Source organism: Asterias rubens, chromosome 4 (assembly GCF_902459465.1).
Source record: "Asterias rubens chromosome 4, eAstRub1.3, whole genome shotgun sequence".
Taxonomy (NCBI): Eukaryota; Metazoa; Echinodermata; class Asteroidea; order Forcipulatida; family Asteriidae; genus Asterias; species Asterias rubens.
This window is the reverse complement of record NC_047065.1, coordinates 4,876,200-4,894,208: the sequence shown is the minus strand read 5'-3', so window position 1 is coordinate 4,894,208 and position 18,009 is coordinate 4,876,200. Positions and strand designations below refer to the sequence as shown.

General features: G+C 38.1%; 2 protein-coding genes across 5 annotated transcripts in view; both read left to right on the top strand.

Moving 5' to 3' along the window:
• Positions 1-1,442: 1,442 nt before the first annotated feature.
• On the top strand, positions 1,443-6,336 carry LOC117288803 (zinc metalloproteinase nas-4-like). Its single transcript, XM_033769646.1, has 5 exons — positions 1,443-1,520; positions 2,677-2,794; positions 3,769-3,877; positions 4,842-5,057; positions 6,212-6,336. Exons 3-5 carry the CDS (start codon positions 3,793-3,795, stop codon positions 6,334-6,336), a joined length of 426 nt encoding a protein of 141 aa, XP_033625537.1. The 5' UTR covers positions 1,443-1,520; positions 2,677-2,794; positions 3,769-3,792.
• Positions 6,337-12,514: 6,178 nt separating this feature from the next.
• Positions 12,515-18,009, top strand: part of LOC117289316 (zinc metalloproteinase nas-15-like) — a 43,643-nt gene continuing 38,148 nt past the window's right edge. For all 4 annotated transcript variants that reach the window (XM_033770388.1, XM_033770387.1, XM_033770386.1 and 1 more), the window contains exon 1: positions 12,515-13,120. In XM_033770388.1, the coding sequence (XP_033626279.1) occupies positions 13,046-13,120 (75 nt within the window). In that variant the 5' untranslated portion in view covers positions 12,515-13,045. The remainder of the gene's footprint in view (positions 13,121-18,009) is intronic.

The following is an 18,009-nucleotide window of genomic DNA, read 5'->3' as shown; positions in this document are numbered from 1 at the left end:
GCCACATGATTGGGGGAAAAGTTGTATTTTCTTTCTAAGTCCTCTTGTTTTGTATTTTTCTTTTTAGTTTTGTATATATAATGGTCTTTTAATCATTGATCTGTTATGTAGTGTTGTTGTTTTTTGTTGAAAGGTTTTTGATGGAATGTAATAAAAGGAGATGCATGTCTCCATTGCAGAAAAAAAAAAAAAAATAATAATAATAATAATAATAATAATAAAATAAAAAATAATACTTTTCTGTAGGGTCGGCACGTTTTTGATGAAAGGCAATAAACAAACTTTCGTGGTTATAAGTACAGCAACTTTATATAAATGCATTTTGAGAGACATTTCAAAACGAAGAAAAAGAAACGAGAAGAAGGGAACATGAACATAAGGCTTATTCCTATAGGAATTAGTATTCCTTATGTGGACGTTATAATTCGCGCCGGATTTTTGGCGATCTTAAAAACACGAACACTTTTTGAAATGAAATTTTCATGGGTTAGTTTTATTGTGTACGGCTACATAGTATAGAATCAAAACATCCCAACGGTTGAAAAAATAATATATACTTTTCCTTTTACTTCTACCATGTTTTAACCATAAACGTCCCACTCTCTTTTATCAGATCAGCAAACCCATTGCGATTGCGTCACCATCGGAAAACATGACGTCATCTCTACTTTCTAAATTGATCGCAATGAAGTCCACCCTACTGGAAGTTCCATCCGAGGTGAGGTCATTTGAAAGGTCAATTATTGAAACGATGAACGGAAGTACCGTGTCTTGAAATACCAATAGCCTCTTCCTGATTGAAAAAAATAACATAAACACTGCATTTCCGCACCATTAAAAGAAATAATGCAGAATTTGTTTTTTTTATAACAAAACAGTTGCTGGCAGTGTAAGCACTGTATGTAATCCACCATTACATAAATTTGTCAAACCTATAGAAGTTTGAGATCGATTGGCCATCGGGTCAGAGTGAAAAACGATTACACAGTTTGCAGGGCATCGATTAAAAACAAAACGCTCACTGAGCGATAAACTCCATACCAAAATAAAGGCTAGTGGTAAGTTAGCTCGCCCTAACTCGAGATAATTATAAGACTAGTCTTAACTCTTTGTGAAATCCACAAAGACTACAGACTAGTCTTATCTCGAGTTAGGACGACTTACTCGTCTTAACGTAGGACTAGCCTTAAGTTTTTAATGTCCTATAGGACTGTGAAATCGACCCCTGGTGACGCGAATTTAATTACAGGGTTGACCCACAATGAGTGACATAATTGAACTGAATTGAATTTATTTGAATTACTTGATTCATCAAGTAAAATGCATGAAATTTAAATTCCAATTGTACAACCACAGATACAATAATATAATATAATGTAATAATTGCACAATACTAATCAACGTGTGGATATCTTTCACTCAATATTTGCAGCATGATATCGAAAAGAGAAACGCCTTACGGGATCAATCCAAGAGATGGCCCAATGCAACGGTACCCTACGAACTACACGGTGACTTCAGTAAGTATTAAACAAACGCAATGGTTCCCTTCACCAGTTTGAAATAGAAAATGTATGGTAGCCCTGAAGGGTCACGACATATCGCAATTAATATGTGCGCATACATTGTGATATCGCATAGTTTTTCGGCATAAAAGAACTTTACGTATTGCTTTTTCTTAATTTATTTTTTTTGCGAATGCGCATTACGTTTGCGCACAAATTTGCGATAGATGATGTTCCTTCAGGGCCACCATACATTGGTCACGATTTTTACACCTTTTGGAATCCACGGCTCCGGCAAATGTCTTAGTCAAATCAATTCAAGTCGACATTAATTTGTGTGTTAACGTTGAGTGACGTGCTTGATCACAAGTTACCACCTAAATGTGACCCGCTCTGTGAAAATGAGTCAGAAGTTGACAATTTTAAAAATTGAGTTACATGCATGGCTGGAAAGAACACACCAGCAGCAGTTATTTGGAATGTCTTAGCTTTGGGGTGTACCGCGTTGCTGCGTTACTCCCATTTGAGATTAGCCAGTATATCATTTTTTGTTAAAAACGAATTACAAGTAAAGTGATGTTTTAAACTACCATAAGTTAGACTAAAGAATTTTTTAATTATATTTTCACAGAGTGGGTCACAAATTTGAATTCCTCAGACTATCGCGACAATTGCTATAATCACATTAGTGGCAAGCTTTTCAGTAGTTCGTAAGAGACGATGAACACCCATTCGCACAACGGTAACAGGGTTTGCTCATAATGAGGTGGCAAAGGCTTGACTCGAACCATTCCACATATATAGCAACTGTATCTATAGACGATTTGACCTGTGACATCACAGGTTTACAAAAGAGCCACAGAGCCTGGACTTCCTGCAGGCACGATTTGTACACAGCCGAATGGAAGAAATCACAAAATCTTATATTTTATGGAGATTGCACTGTTCTTATCAACTTTCGATATGATGAAAGGGGGCACACCTCAAAACTTGTCCAGCTTCCAGAATAATCAAATAATATACAAGGTCACACTTATTGCAAACAAAGTTCACATGGTTAGTCCGAGGAATTCAAATAAAACCTACTTGTGATTATTTTTAGGCATATTCCTATCTAACTCGCAAATGGCTAATTGAAAAACAATTCCCACTTTGTTTTGTATCTCAATAGATGAAACGCAACGGCAATGCATACGGACCGCGATGGAGCATTTTCACAATCACACATGCATTCGGTTTGTCGAGCATAGCGACGAAGTCGACTACTTGAATATCACACTCGGCGATGAGTAAGTCAACATTAGCAATTTCATAAAATTTTGTTATGATCAAAGGTCATTCAATGAAAAATGCATACAAATTGGAAGGGGAAAACAAATCAAGAACAGAAAAAAGAACGATACTTTAAACTCGTCATACGTTTCATTTTGCATTTTTTTTTTGAAGACCACCCGTCATGAAGCAAACCCATCTACCAGGAGCTCCATGATTTCCAAAATCAGTCCATACAAATTATACTAAGCACCCTCTAGTTTTTAACAGACGGGCATTCCTCTATCAATAATAGTATAATATAATAATATCGAAGTCTTATATAGCGCACGTATCTACCAAACAAGGTACTCAAGGCGCTGAGTATATACAAACTTTCAGAAAGATAAGTTATTGCAGTGATGAATTCTGAGACCCAATTATTTAGCACCTTATAAGGGTTTACAAGGTGCTACAACCAGGAACACCGGGGCGAACCCCTTCTCTTTTCGATAAGTGCACTGGGTTCTTTTACATGCGTGACACAACACATGGGACCAACGGCTTTACGTCCCATCCGAAGGACGAAGCAATGGTTAAGTGTCTTGCTCAATGACACAAGTGTCACAGCTAGGGATTCGAACCCACACTCTGCTGATCAGAAACACTTTCCTCTATCAACACTTTCCCATGGCGGTTTATAGAGCTCTGGTGTTTCTGATCAGCAGACGGTTAGGGTTCGAGTCCCGGTCGTGGCACATGTGTCCTTAAGCTATGATTTACTATCATAATTGCTTTGTCTTTTGGATTGGATACTACAATGATAATTCTGTATAAATGCAATGTTAACTGTATACAACGTATCAATCATACAGCCTATACCTGCATGTTATGAAAACATGGTCCACAGTTGTTTCACTAACTTTGACTTCATTTCTTAAGAAACTGGAGCGAAGTCGGTCGTCGTGGTGGAGACCAGCTGATGTCTTTATCTCCCTATGATTGTCTTAAGCAGAGGGTCGTTCTACACGAATTGATGCACACTTTGGGCTTCCTTCACGAACATAGCAGACCAGACAGGGGAAGCAACGTCACAATCAAGTGGAGGAATATACTAACGGGTAAAACATAGCAGCCAAACATTTTATTTATTTATCTTTATTTAAAGACAGTGGACACTATTGGTAATTGTCAAAGACTAGTCTTCACAGTCGGTGTATCTCAACATAATATGCATAAAATAACAAACCTGTGAACATTTGAACTCAATCGGTCGTCGAAGTTGCAAGATAATAATGAAAGAAAAAACACCCTCGTCACACGAAGTTGTGTGCTTTCTGATGCTTGATTTCGAGACTTCAAATTCTAAACTTGAGGTCTCGAAATCAAATTCGTGGAAAATTACCTCTTTCTCAAAAACTACGTCACTTCAGAGGGAGCTGTTTCTCACAATGTTTTATACTATCAACCTCTCCCCATTACTTGTAATAAAGAAAAGTTTTATGATGATATTTATTTTGAGTAATTACCAATAGTGTCCACTGCCTTTAAATGTTTGAATGTTTAGACGTGCAATGCTGGTGATGGTCCAATTAAATGATGAACTCTTTTTGTAGCATTCATGTGCAAATAATTTCGCTCAAGAAGGTGGTTAAAGACACTGGACACGTTTGGTAATTGTCAAAGACCAGTATTCTCACTTGGTGTATCTCAACATATCCATATGCATCAAAATGATAACAAACCTGTAAAAATTTGGACTCATCATTTGGGTTCGTCATCGAAGTTGCGAGAGAATAATGACAGAAAACCAAGCATGGTGCACAAAGTTGTGTGCTTTTAGATGCACAATAAAAGGCTTCTGTCAGTTGAAATAAATTGTATTATTTGGGTGAGAAACTACCTCTTTCTCAAAAACTACGTTACTTGTTAGAGGGAGCCGTTTCTCACAATGTCATACACTACCAACTGCTCTCCGTTGCTTGTTACCAAGTAAATTTGTATGCTAATAGTTATTTTTTAGTAATGACCAATAGTGTCCAATGCTTTTAACTTAAAGTTACTCTTTTGTCTTTTCTTTTTCAGGTCGAAAACCCGAATTTAAGAAGTGTAATGAGAGCCTCGTTGACCTTCTAAACACAACCTACGACTATTCTTCTATAATGCACTACGGTGCCTATGCTTTCAGTGAAGATAAAGCAAGGAAAACGATCGCAACGAAGGTGGAGTTCCCGGAGTTGGGACGACACAACAAACTGAGTGATAAGGATGTATTGAGGCTCAGGAGGTACTATAACTGCGGTGAGTTTGACTATGGGGAAGTTATACGGTGCCCATTAAACACAGTGAACACTATTGGTAATTGTCAAAGACTAGTATTCAAAGTCCGTGTATCTCAACATCTGCATAAAATAACAAACCTGTGAAAATTTGAGCTCAATCGGTCGTCGAATTTGCGAGATAATAATGAAAGAAAAAAACGCCCTTGTCACACGAAGTTGTGTGCTTTCTGATGCTTGATTTCGAAACTACAAATTCTAAACTCGTGGAAAATTACTTCTTTCTCGAAAACTACCTCACTTCAGAGGGAGCTGTTTCTCACAACGTTTTATACCATCACCCTCTCCCCATTACTTGTAATCAAGAAAGGTTTTATGCTGATAATTATTTTGAGTAATTACCAATAGTGTCCACTGCCTTTACGGAACATCCTTAAAGGCAGCGGACACTATTGGTAGTTACTTAAAACAATTATTGTCAGAAAACCTTACTTGGTAACGAGTATTATGGGGAGGGGTTGATAGTATAACACATTGTGGGAAACGGCTCCCTCTGAAGTGAGGTAGTTTTTGAGAAAGAAGTAATTTTCTACGAATTTGATTTCGAGATCTCAGATTTAGAATTTGAGGTCTCGAAATCAAGCATCTGAAAGCACACAATTTCGTGTGACCATGGTGCAACAAGGGTGTTTGCAATTTATTCACTTCTCGCATTTTGGACGACCGTTTGAGCTCAAATTTTCACAGGTTTGTTATTTTATGCATTTGTTGAGATACACCAACTGTGAAGACTTCTCTTTGACAATTACCGATAGTATCCACTGTCTTTAATGCTTGCTTTCAACGGACATCGCAAATCTTCGAATAAGCGCTGTTTATCCTCTTTGGGGATAATAAAACATAATAATATCAAAACACATTATACATAGCGCCGAATTCATTGCAAACAATGATCACACAAGCTTCATAATAAAAGTTAGACAAAATATAACATTCTTAACCATGAAAAGTAAAATAATGAAAAAGTCAAAACAAGATCCACGATCAATCAAAAGTTTATGTTCTACCACAGAGTGCAATTCAAATAGGACCACCCTTTACGGGGTCACACAATCTGATTTGTTGTTGTTGCCCGCCCTCTTCTGAGTTTTGTCTTTCTTTCTTTTTCCGTTTCAGAATGCATTGACAGACATGATAGGTGTGGTGAGTGGTCTACTAATAACCAATGTAAGAATCGAGAAGATTACATGAAAATATACTGCCCTAAAAGCTGTGATATGTGTCATTGGTTTTTTGTCTAACCAATTCTGTAATGTTGTTAAGTGTGGAACAACCTCAACACATACAAACTGTTGTAATTAACCGAACTTATGTTCCCATTTTTGTGTGGAGGTTTATCCACAGATCAAAATGTTTGTACTATTTTCCTAAGTATAATGTCTGGTACTGACATCGGGTATTTTTATGCACAAAAACAAATAATAATAACAAAAGTATTTTTTTTATAAGAGACAAAACCATTAGCATACTGATAATTACCTCAATAACACAGAAACAAAATTACATTTAAATAGTGTATTATTATTATTTTTTTCTATAAAAACGTCCTCTTAATTATCTACTTCCTTATGGTCTGCTATCTTGTAGATTCAGAGAAAATTTGAATAAGAATAAGATTATTGGTGAACAAGTTTAGTAATTAAACATTTTAACATTTTATGCATGGGTCCAACAACTATAATGTCTAAAGACCAACAGTTTTAGGGATTCCTTTCTGCCAATACTGCACTTAAGTTTTTAATTGTACATGGTCGAAAGAACGTGGTTCATTTTCTATATAGTATCTTATGTTCTGTATTGTAACTTAACTTAACTTAACTTAAATGCATTTATAAAGCGCTTTAACACTGTTTCAAAGCGCTGAACAGTCAAGAAAAGTATTTAAATGCAGGATTAAAAACCATGAGCAAAAATAGCAATATGGTTTAAAAAAAAATACACAGCAGTTAAAAAAGTAGCAATTTTATTCCCTCACCCTTTTATTTTTCTATAAATTTGTTACTGTTGTTCTTGGTTTGTGTGTGTGTGTATATATACTTATATCTATTCTCCTTTTGCACAAGGAATACAAACGTCGTGCCTTTTGGTCACGACAGTAAATCTTTCAAATATTTAATATCTTAAAAAATTATGCCCTCATCCTTTTATATTTCTGTAGTTCTGTAATTGTTTATTCTCTGGGATTTGTGTGTGCACGCCTACTTGTTTTCCTTTATGTACACGGAATACAAAATGTCATGCTTTTGAGCATGACAGTTAACCTTTCAATCGATGCGTTTTGAAAATGCGGAACAAAATAATGATGAAGCGACATGGGTCAGCCATCGGGCAAAAAATATTTTGTATACAAATATACTTATCTTAGCGTGAATTTCTGAATTGAACATTGTAAATTGAAATACTTTACTTACAATATTAATGTACTGTCAGTCTTTTGTGTTATGCAATATTAAATATGTTATTTATTTCACCTTTAATAGATTGTTTGAAATCCTATTAGTGTTAGTGATGCGTAAATGATTTATATCAACTTAATTGTACTGAACAAAAGCAAACAGATTTACTAAATTTACTAACAAAATAATCTTTTTTTTTATAGCAAACAATAAATATATTTAATGAATTTAAATTGATCATTATGATCCGTGATTGAAATTTTTTATATGAATTTGAAATGAATCTTGTGCTTTTCAATAAAACAATGCAATGAAACTGGATACTTTCACTGAATCGTTCATCAATTGAAATTGTAATTTTAAACAGCGCCCTCTGTCGACCCTAATAAGCTAATCCATTTGGGTGCACTGGTGTGATGGGTGTGTCCAGACGACGTCACTCCCATTTCTGCTAGAGTAGCTTTGACAGCTACATTTATTAATGAAGTACTTTCTTTATTTGGAGGGGGTGCCGGTGAGTAGGGTGGGGTAAAACATTATTAAAGGAACACGTTGCCTTGGATCGGTCGTGTTGGTCTTTGAAAAGCGTTTGTAACCGTTTGTTATAAAATGCATATGGTTAGAAAGGAGTTTTAAAAGTAGAATACAATGATACACACACATATATAAATAGCCGACCGTGTTTGTCGACGAGGTAAAAGGAAAACCGTGCAATTTCGAGTGATACTTGTATGGATCATTACATTCTACTTTGAAATATATTTTTAATCATATGCATTTTAGAACAAACGAATACAAATGCTTTTCAAAGACTAACTCGACCGATCCAAGGCAACGTGTTCCTTTAAAGTGTTGAGTGCTAAATGCAAGTCCAACGTCAGTCCGTGTGTGGTTCACCTCTTCAGGCTTCACACTGTATTGGTTCATTAAAACTAACATTAATATCTCAATGACAGTCTTGAGACCGGGCGAAGCCGGTGGAATACCTCAGCTGTTTTTCTTCCCATTGTTCTCTGTATCAACATTGGGTGATTAAACTGTTGCTGAATGCTTGTCCGTCTTTTTATTTTGCTCAATTCAATAGCGGTCAATGGCCAAATCGCGAAATCTTGTACAAAAGTGACATTGATTTTATACACTGCTTGAAAACAATAACTGAATGGTTTTATTTACTAAGGTGCACTATTATTTACATTTCAGTTATTATATATGTAATAGATGTACACCGATTAAACATTGTGAAAAACCCATTGCTAAGAAACTACACACAGTATTCGCTTGTCTAAAAAAAAAAACACCAGTGTTTTCAGTTTTGTTTTGAAAGTCTCCAGAGAAACAATGTTCCGGATGAACTCTCAGGTAGTTTATTCCCTCGCATCCATGCGCCAGGATGCCGAGGATCGGGTCTATAAACTGACCCCCTTCCTATAAATCCCTGGATGGGTTGCTCGCGGTGTGTACTCCCCAGGGGGGAGAGGTGCTTTTCCCCGGTAGGGGAATGTTACTGACTGTCACCGTCAACGGACCCCTTCTCTATAGTCTTGGTTTCAAGACCTTCGTATGGATTATTTCCAAGCCTTGCTACCATTTGTTTACGTACACTGTGAGAAATAATTATCCGTACTTTTACTTTATATTTTACGGAATGAAAAAACTTGTCCCGGTAATTTTGCTGCAGGAACACGGAACTTTATTTTTTTTGCTGCAACAAAGTTACCTGGAAAAGTTGTTCATTCCGTAACAGAATTAAGTCCCTTAACGTGGGTTTGTATTACATGTTATGATTTTTACACAGTTGTGGTTGAAACAAAAACTGTACTTACATGTATTTTATTATAGGTAGGTGTTTGGGCGAATGTGGTTGATTGTAAAAACGCTAATTGGCGTAACTAATATTTGCATTTACGGAAAGTTCGTAAAATAACGGCGAAATTTACGGAATATTTCACTTCACGGAGTCCGTAAATTCACGGAGTCCGTAAATTTACGGACATTTTTAACAGCGATACGAATATGAGATAGTGACGTCTTCACGTCTTGGACGAAGACTAATCCTTTTCAGGTCTACCTTGTGGTTTTTGTGATACCGATGTTGCCCCGTCGTTTCAGAGCTCAAGGTCGGCTGAGTAAAAGATTTAACCTGACCTCGTTTTGAATTGACTTGAAGGCACTGGAAACTGTTGGTAATTACTCAAAATAATTGTTAGCATGAAAAATTACTCGGTAATGAGCAAAAGAAATCTGTTGATAGTATAAAACATTGTGAGAAACGGTTCCCTCTGAAGTAACGTAGTTTTAGAGAAAATTCGTCAGGCCTGAAGCTTTTAATTATGCATCTTGAAAGCACACACATTTTTGTGCAACATGTGTGTTTTTCTTTCATTATTTTCTTATTTTTCGAACAGTAAACTCTGCTCGTCTTTAATAAACCTTTTTATAGGCTCTTCTCAGATCCAACACCCATCCCCAAAGTCGACTATAAATAGTTACTTCCGAAGTGAGAATGAGTTATTGTTCACTAAAAAGACCTTGTCAGCCCCCCCCCCCCCCCTGGGGGGGAGGGGTGGATTGCACCAACTACTGTCTGATTGGTTCAACTAATCTTATTTTATGGTGTTACCGACGAGTGATTAGTCTCCCTTTGAACCGAAGAATTCTTTTCAACATCTCTAACAGGAAAACACCAAACTGAAGTGTTAATTGACATTTTGTTTCTTGGTTTTTATTGTCTGTAAAAACTCAACTTTCACTATGATGTGCTTTCATCGAGCCAACACTACCTCAACAGATAATGTTTACATGGCTGTTTAAAGTATAGCTTATTGTCACCCTTCACACCATGCAAAGCTCCAAACATCACTTACAATAAAACAAGTGTGTAAACTTGTCTGCAAAAACTCCACTTCACGATCATTTGCTTTCGTCGAAATCTCAATTCACACTGACATCTGTAGGCGATATGACATGAAGTCACAGTAGGCCTATACAATAATACAAAGTTGTCCCTTGTGAGCATTTGCACTTATTTATTTATTGACCTTGAAGCAGTGGGCTGTTATTGATAAATCGTGATTTCAATAATCCACTTATCTGAAAAAGCAGAAGTTATTTCAAGTCTGTATTAGATTCCTATATCCACCCAGATGGGTTCTTTATTCACAGTGAGGGTTCTAGTGGACACAGAAACCCCTAAACAGTTTGTTTCTTGACCTTCGTAATTGACCTTTTTATAAATCCGCTTACATCTATGGGTGCGTTCGTTTAGCTTCCCTGGGTCGACCCCGGTGTGTGGCGGTTTGTTTTTCCAGGACGAACGTGGGTAATTATCTGCACACGTTCATCTTGGGGAAAAAAATGCCACACGACGGGGTCGACCCAGGCAAGTCAAACGAACGCACCCTAAATTGGGGAGTTTTTTTTTACTCTTTCAAATTGACAAATTGAGCTGGAAAACAACTGGGTGTGTGCTACTTTTTTTCAAATAGTAGCCCCCGATTTCACGAAGCGCTGCATATGTTGAGATACAGCAAGTGAGAAGAAAATTTGAGTTTGAATGGTCTTCGGCGTTGCCAGATAATTATGGAAGAAAAAAACACCCTTGTCACACCAAGTTGTGTGCTTTCAGATGCTTGATTTTGAGACTTCAAATTCAAAACTTGAGGTCTCAAAATCAAATTCGTGGAAAATGACTTCTTTCACGAGAACTGCGTCACTTCAGAGGGAGCCGTTTCTCACAATGTTTTATACTGTCAACCTCTCCCCATTACTCATCACCAAGTAAGGTTTTATGCTAATAATTATTTTGAGTTATTACCAATAGTGTCCACTGCCTTTACGTTGGGTTATCCTTGAATATACTTTTGAGCAGTTTGTTCTTGCTTGTTTTCTGCTTTTGTATTGTATTCCCCATGTGTATATACTTTCCATGTGCTTGCTGTTACTTTCCGATTCAAACCAAATCAAATCATAAATCATATCTGGGTGTCACGGCAGAGCGGTTAAGAGCATCGAGTTCAAGTTCTGGTGGTTAAGTCATCGGAGTGTGGGTTCGAATCCCGGCCGTGACAGGTGTTTGCTTGAGCAAATAAGTTTTCCTAACCCAGGGATTATTAATGGGTACCTGCGAGGGTTGATATTGTATTTTTGAAAAAGCTTTTTGACGAACGCACGGGGCCCAGTGAGCTGAGAAAGGGAATGTTATTGGCCCAAATGACAAGGGCACCGTTTGTAAAGCGCATTGTACGGTTTGTAAAACTGTATATTTACAGCTGTCAAAATCAGTGATATAAAGAAAGCATTAGATCGAACAAGCTGCCTGTTCCCAAGTTGCCGTCGTTTTACCAGACAACCATCTTATTTGGATTATGAAAGATGCAGGCAGAGGGAATTCCAGAAATTGTCTGGGCTGAAAGTAAAAACTCCTTCAATTTACAGTTGTTAACATTCCACAGCTGATAGTCCTCATTGTAATGTGCTTGTGGCAAGGTAATGTCCTTCATTCAAGGGTAGCTGCCTATAATACATGACTATGAGCTCGCTCGTTCCCAAGACTGGAACGTCAAGTAGCGTACTAGACATCACGGGGACGTCACGGGCTCGATGACCTAGACGAGGACACGAGGTCAACAAATTAATGTGTACAGACTCAGATACTATCCGGAGCTCCGGGGTGTGTGTGTAGACGTGATTTCAAGTCTGAGATCGCGGTTATTCCTCTGCATCAGCCACGAGCAAGTTCGGGTGGCGACTTAGACTTGACTAGTCCGACTAGAATAACAAGTAAACCATATTCATGTAGTAGTCAACTCGAGAGCTACGTGACAGTTTCTGGTAAAGTCTAGTCGCTCCCTCGAATTTGCCCTAATGATGGAGGTTTATAGACAAGAGGGCGCTATTTCATGTAATACATGTAGACTAAATACCACGATCGCAGACTTGAAACCAAGTCTAGGGGGGGTGTGCAGGCTATCTAGCCGTGGAGTAGTCAAGCAACACACTGTCTCTTTTCGTCTGTGTACTGGGGTGGGTAAAGGTGTGTACAGAGCAGTAGCAGTGAGCAGAGCGTGGTGCCGTGGGTGATTTGGTGCCGTGTGGCGGTCGGTGGTGTCGGGGAGAGAGAGAGAGAGAGAGGAAGAAGGCAAAAGGGCCCCGGTGGTAAACGGAGAATTTGCTGACACAGCTCGGCCGACTCTTGCTGGTTGGAGCTAGCTGGTGCCTAGCTGTGGAGCCGACTTTGTTGTGTTGGAGCTAGCTGGTTTAGTTGAGGAGCCAGTTGACAACAAAAACAGGAGGTTTGACATCTTGAACTGGGGAAATTCTGCTGGTTGTTGATGCTGGGGTAGTACGTGGAAGGTGAGAAAAAGAGTTTCAACTTGCCGTGATCTTTGAGCATCAAACATGCCGTAAAAAAATTCCAGTCAGCATTTTTCACCTCATCAAAATTAAAACAGATCTACTCTTGACAGTTTTGACAGGAAAGGAACTTCTTTTTGCTTGGACGTACGTGAATACCCACATTATTATAACTTTTCTCTATAATTGACATTTACCCATCATGTTGAAGATGACTACCACCAGCTCTTACTATCACTGCCTCATGATCTCACTCCTAGTATGCATGACCCTCCAGGTAAGTTCAAATTTTCTGTGTGCTCATTTGCTTGGGGTTTTTTCTACCTAGGATACACCTTTTAGTTTTAATCCACACTGCAAAAAAAAAGTTATTCACAATTACAAAATTTACACATGGGTGTTGTCACATAAAGATACCAACGAGAGGATCAAAACTATCACCAATAATTATGGAACTGTCTTGGCAGATATTGTTATAAAATAAAAACAAATTACAATCCATGTTTTTTATCTTCATCTTCTACCCCTTTTTTTTTTGGGGGGGGGGGGGGGGGGTGGGCAGGGGTCTATTTGGCAACACCCTAGGTCACGGTGTCAATTTTAACACCCCGGTTTGTTGCTGTCACACGTATTGAACATCGTAATCTGTCATCGTTATATACAAACATCGACTTTGGAGGAGCTAAATATATTTAGTTTAGGATGAAAATGAACTATTTCGTTCGAACAAAGAACTTCTTCAATGGCAAGAAGGATCTAGTCCAAAGAGAAGAAAAGTCTCAACTTTTGGAATCTACTACAAATTTAGGGACACCATTCATTCACAATAAACGAATTCATGTTTTCCAGTTCATACTATACACTCTGACTACACTGTTTCGAGGACAGCAGTGTGACAGCCACAGCTGTTTGTGTATCCGGGATTTTAACCAATGGGGGGAAGGGTGGGTGTTTCTTGATAAGTAACCCCGCCCCTTCCGAGTTAAAAGTGTGAAATGCAAGGCTCAGCACGAATATAGCGAGACAATGTTTAACATTGCATTATATCGGGAAGACCGTTATAATATGTAAATCAGAAAAAATGGTTTTCGGAGAAGTCGGTGGTGAGGTACCAATGTACATTTGGTTTGCGGTATAACACCATGCATATTATGTATGTTGCTGGTCAGATTATGTTCTTTTGAGAACTTGTCTTCCTATTACCGCAGAGTTTATGATCAAGCGCAAATTGTCACAGTCAAATAACCAAATTTGGTCTTAACAACAGCAACTCAAAGCTATTTGCAAAGCGATACAGCTCCCCAAGGCATCGTAAAAGTAACCGGAACTTTTAGGAGGGTTCATTCACAGGGAAGTTCAAAATGAAGTCCTTAAAGCCACATTTTGTTTGTATCACTCTGATCCCCCCCCCCTCCACCCCCCCCCCCCACGGATCAAAGCCCCAACAAACTAAGGGGTCATCAGAGCAGACCCGGATGTCAAAGGTTACACATTTTAAGTAGGTCACAGACGGCATAACACTAATCCGGAAGAAGCTTCAGTCTGATCGAATCAGTGTCATGAACTCACTGACAGTTTTATTTATGGGAAATATCAGTGTCGAATAGCCTGACATGTTATTTGAGGGTCACGTGGATAGTGTGCCTCGTTGCTCGTGGCCGAGCAGGGCCCAATTTCATGGCTCTGCTTACTGCCGAATTCTGCGCTTACGATCGCGATTCCCCGCTTACGTGCAAGCGCCGAATTTCTGCGCTAGCCTTGTAAGCGTAGAATGCCTAAGAACGTGTGAAGTACGCACGCGCAGAAGCCAAAATTCGCCGCTAATCCGTGAAGAACGCTTGCCGTAAGCACAGCATTCCCTGCTTCCGTAAGCGTTGATTCTGTGCTTACGGTTAGCAGAGCCATGAAATGGGGCCCCGATCATTGGGTGGATTTCACAAAGAGTTGAGACTAGTCTTTTCTCGAGTTAGGACGAGTTACTCGTCCTAACTTAGGATTTAGCCACGTACGTTTTTAATATCTCCTACGACTAGTCCTAACTTACTCTTTGTGAAATCGACTCAAGAACACCGAACTCCTTCGGCTGGGACGTAAAGCCGTGGGTCCCGTGTGTTGTGTTGTGTAACGTATAAAATAACCCAGTGCACTTCTTGAAAAGAGAATGGGTTCGCCCCGATGATTCTGGTCTTGATTAACTGCACATTGTAAACCATTCCATGATGCTAAAAACTACGTCACTTCAGAGGGAGCCGTTTCTCACAATGATTTATACTCAACAGCTTTCCATTACTTGTTACCAAATTAGGTTTTGTGCTAATAATGATTTTGAGTAATTACCAATAGTGTCCACTGCATTTAAACTTTTTGTTATGCTCTTTTTAAATTTCAACACGCCAGGAGCTCAAATTCAAAAGACTTTCAGAAAGGGTAGTTAACTTTGAATCTTGACTTGAGTGATCTAAAAAAGGCATACACATCCCTTATGCGACGTCAATGTGGTACTTGATTTAACCCCAAACCCCTGGGGTTCCTTGTAAAAAGGAACCTCTTTATTATGTTTGAGTGATGACGAACTTACCCATCCAAATGTTCAGTTGTTGAAACTTCAAGTAAAGGGTTCGTAACCCCCTCACTGGAAGTGTCTGCCATGTGTTTCACATATCAGCAGGACCCATGACCCAAAATACAAGGAAATCCATCTCAAATAACCATAGGAAAGCAATATTCTTTAAAGGCCCTGGGCACCTTTGGTTGTCAAAGACCAGTCTTCTCACTTGGTGTATCTTACCATATTTAAATGCATAAAAAAGCAAACCTGTGAAAATTTGAACTCAATAAAATTGGTCGTCGAAGTTGCGAGAGAATAATGAAAGAAAAAAACACCCGTGTCTTTGCGCAAGTTGTGTGCTTTCAGATGTTTGAATTCGAGACATAAGCTCAGCTGAGATCTCGAATTAAATTCAAATTATTTTTTTTTAGATATAAATTACTTCTTTCTCAAAAACTACGTTACTTCAGAGGAAGTCGTTACAAACAAAGTTTTATCAACAACTTTCCATTGCTTCGTTAACAAGTAAGTTGTTAAGCTAACAATTATTTTGAGTAATTACCAATAGTGTCCATGTGCCTTTAAAGACACTGGACACTATTGGTAATTGTCAAAGACCAGTCTTCTTAATACTTGGTGTATCTCAACATATGCATAAAATAATAAACCTGTGAAAATTTGAGTTTGAATGGTCTTTGGAGTTGCCAGATAATTATGGAAGAAAAAAACACCCTTGTCACACCAAGTTGTGTGCTTTCAGATGCTTGATTTTGAGACCTCAAATTCAAAACTTGAGATCTCAAAATCAAATTCGTGGAAAATTACTTCTTTCTCGAAAACTAGGTCACTTCAGAGGGAGCCGTTTCTCACAATGTTTTATACTATCAATCTCTCCCCATTACTCGTTACCAAAATGAGGTTTTATGCTGATAATTATTTTGAGTAATTACCAATAGTGTCCAGTGCCTTTAAAACGTATTATAGAGGGTCCAAGGTTTCGTTGAACAACCCCCTTGGTCACAAAAACAAGGGATTTGGGAATTCAATCACCTAGTATCTTTCTCCAAATTCTGTTTCTGTCTGATCCCACAATATAAATTATTAGTTGATAACTTATTAGTTTTATACATTAAAATAAAGCAACTCCAAACAAGCCCTCTCGAGCTGGAACAAAACATTTTCGAAAAAGCCTGTTTAAAAAAAATTGACTATAAGATTGACATTAAAATAAAAAATGGTCAAACAAAATGAAAATTATTCATGATAATTGAAATAAGTAAATTGGATCTAACTATTTGCATTCAGAGAATGCAAACCACCGCAAAAAAATGTGCAGCAAATTAATAAGCCTTTTTTAGGTATGGCGGACGTGATAGTAGTGTACTGTTTAAATTTACCCAAACCTTATAGTGTTGTAGCATTGTGTCCGCCATACCTCAAAAAGGCTCATCCGAAATCGCACGAAACAAGAATTGCGCAAACAACAGGGCCCAATTTCATAGAGCTGCTGAGCACAAAAATTTGCTTAGCATGAAATGTCTTCCTTGCTAAAAACAGGATCAACAATCAAGTTTTCATTTGTTGCATAGACCCCCTATTGCTTGTTACTGGTATTCAGCTGCTGTTTGCTTATCCTGAAAATCACGTGAAAATTTGGTTGGAAACCCTGTTTTTATCTAGGAAGAAACGTCTTGTTAACCTATTTTTTGTGCTTAGCAGCTCTATGAAATTGGGCCCTGGTCAATAGAGCTGCCCTCCGTGACATGCTGAATGCAGCACCCGATGAAAACATGACAAAGTGATCATGAAGTACACTTTCCATTCACGCAACGGAGTATGACATCGACAGTAGACCATATTATCGCTGATTCGACAACTAAAGTGGTACAAGCACGTACTGAGACCGTGAACCTGTGGATATATTTCACCAATCCAGGGACTTGGACTGGCCTATATAATTATAAACACAAATAGTTATTTTCACGGCAGATTTGGGTGACGATTACAGTGTTGTTGTCATCATTCAAATGCGTAAGTTGTGTTGTAAAAACAAACTACAAAAGCCACCGAGCTTTCCATATTATGATCCTTGCCGCAGCCATAGTTGTATCCTAGCCATAACCGTAGTTGTAGCCGTAGCCACCCACTCGGATACAGCCCCATGTTCTCAGTAAGATTTAGCTCAGCATAAAGTCACAGTTTATTTATCTCTAATCGTTATAACCAACTGATGATACTGGTCTTTGACAATCCAAAAGTACACCCTGCCCTTATCCAACTCATTGTCATGTTCCTCATGATCACACAGATTACGAGGTCCTTCCTCGTCTGTTCCGGTTGATTACTATAAGAAAGATGTCATGGTGATTCGTTTACAGAGTCGTGGTAAACCACAAACAAACTCCTTTAAATGAAATGAAAATACAAATGAATGCCCATTAAGTGCTTTTATAGTTTAAACTGCTTGTATAGTTCTATATTTTTATACTGTATGCCATGTCCATATGTAATGTCCTTCATTGTCTGTTCTTAATTGTAGTATCTGGAGATTAACTGGATAGTAATTTAGTTTACTTTTTTAAAATCCATCAGGGGTCCTACTTTTTTTTTCTTTTTTT

Coding starts and splice junctions, on each gene's coding strand:
- LOC117288803 (XM_033769646.1), top strand. CDS start 3,793: ATGCACACTTTGGGCTTCCTTCACGAACATAGCAGACCAGACAGGGGA. Junction 3,878..4,841: donor GTGGAGGAATATACTAACGG/GTAAAACATAGC, acceptor TTTCTTTTTCAG/GTCGAAAACCCGAATTTAAG. Junction 5,058..6,211: donor CAGGAGGTACTATAACTGCG/GTGAGTTTGACT, acceptor TTTCCGTTTCAG/AATGCATTGACAGACATGAT.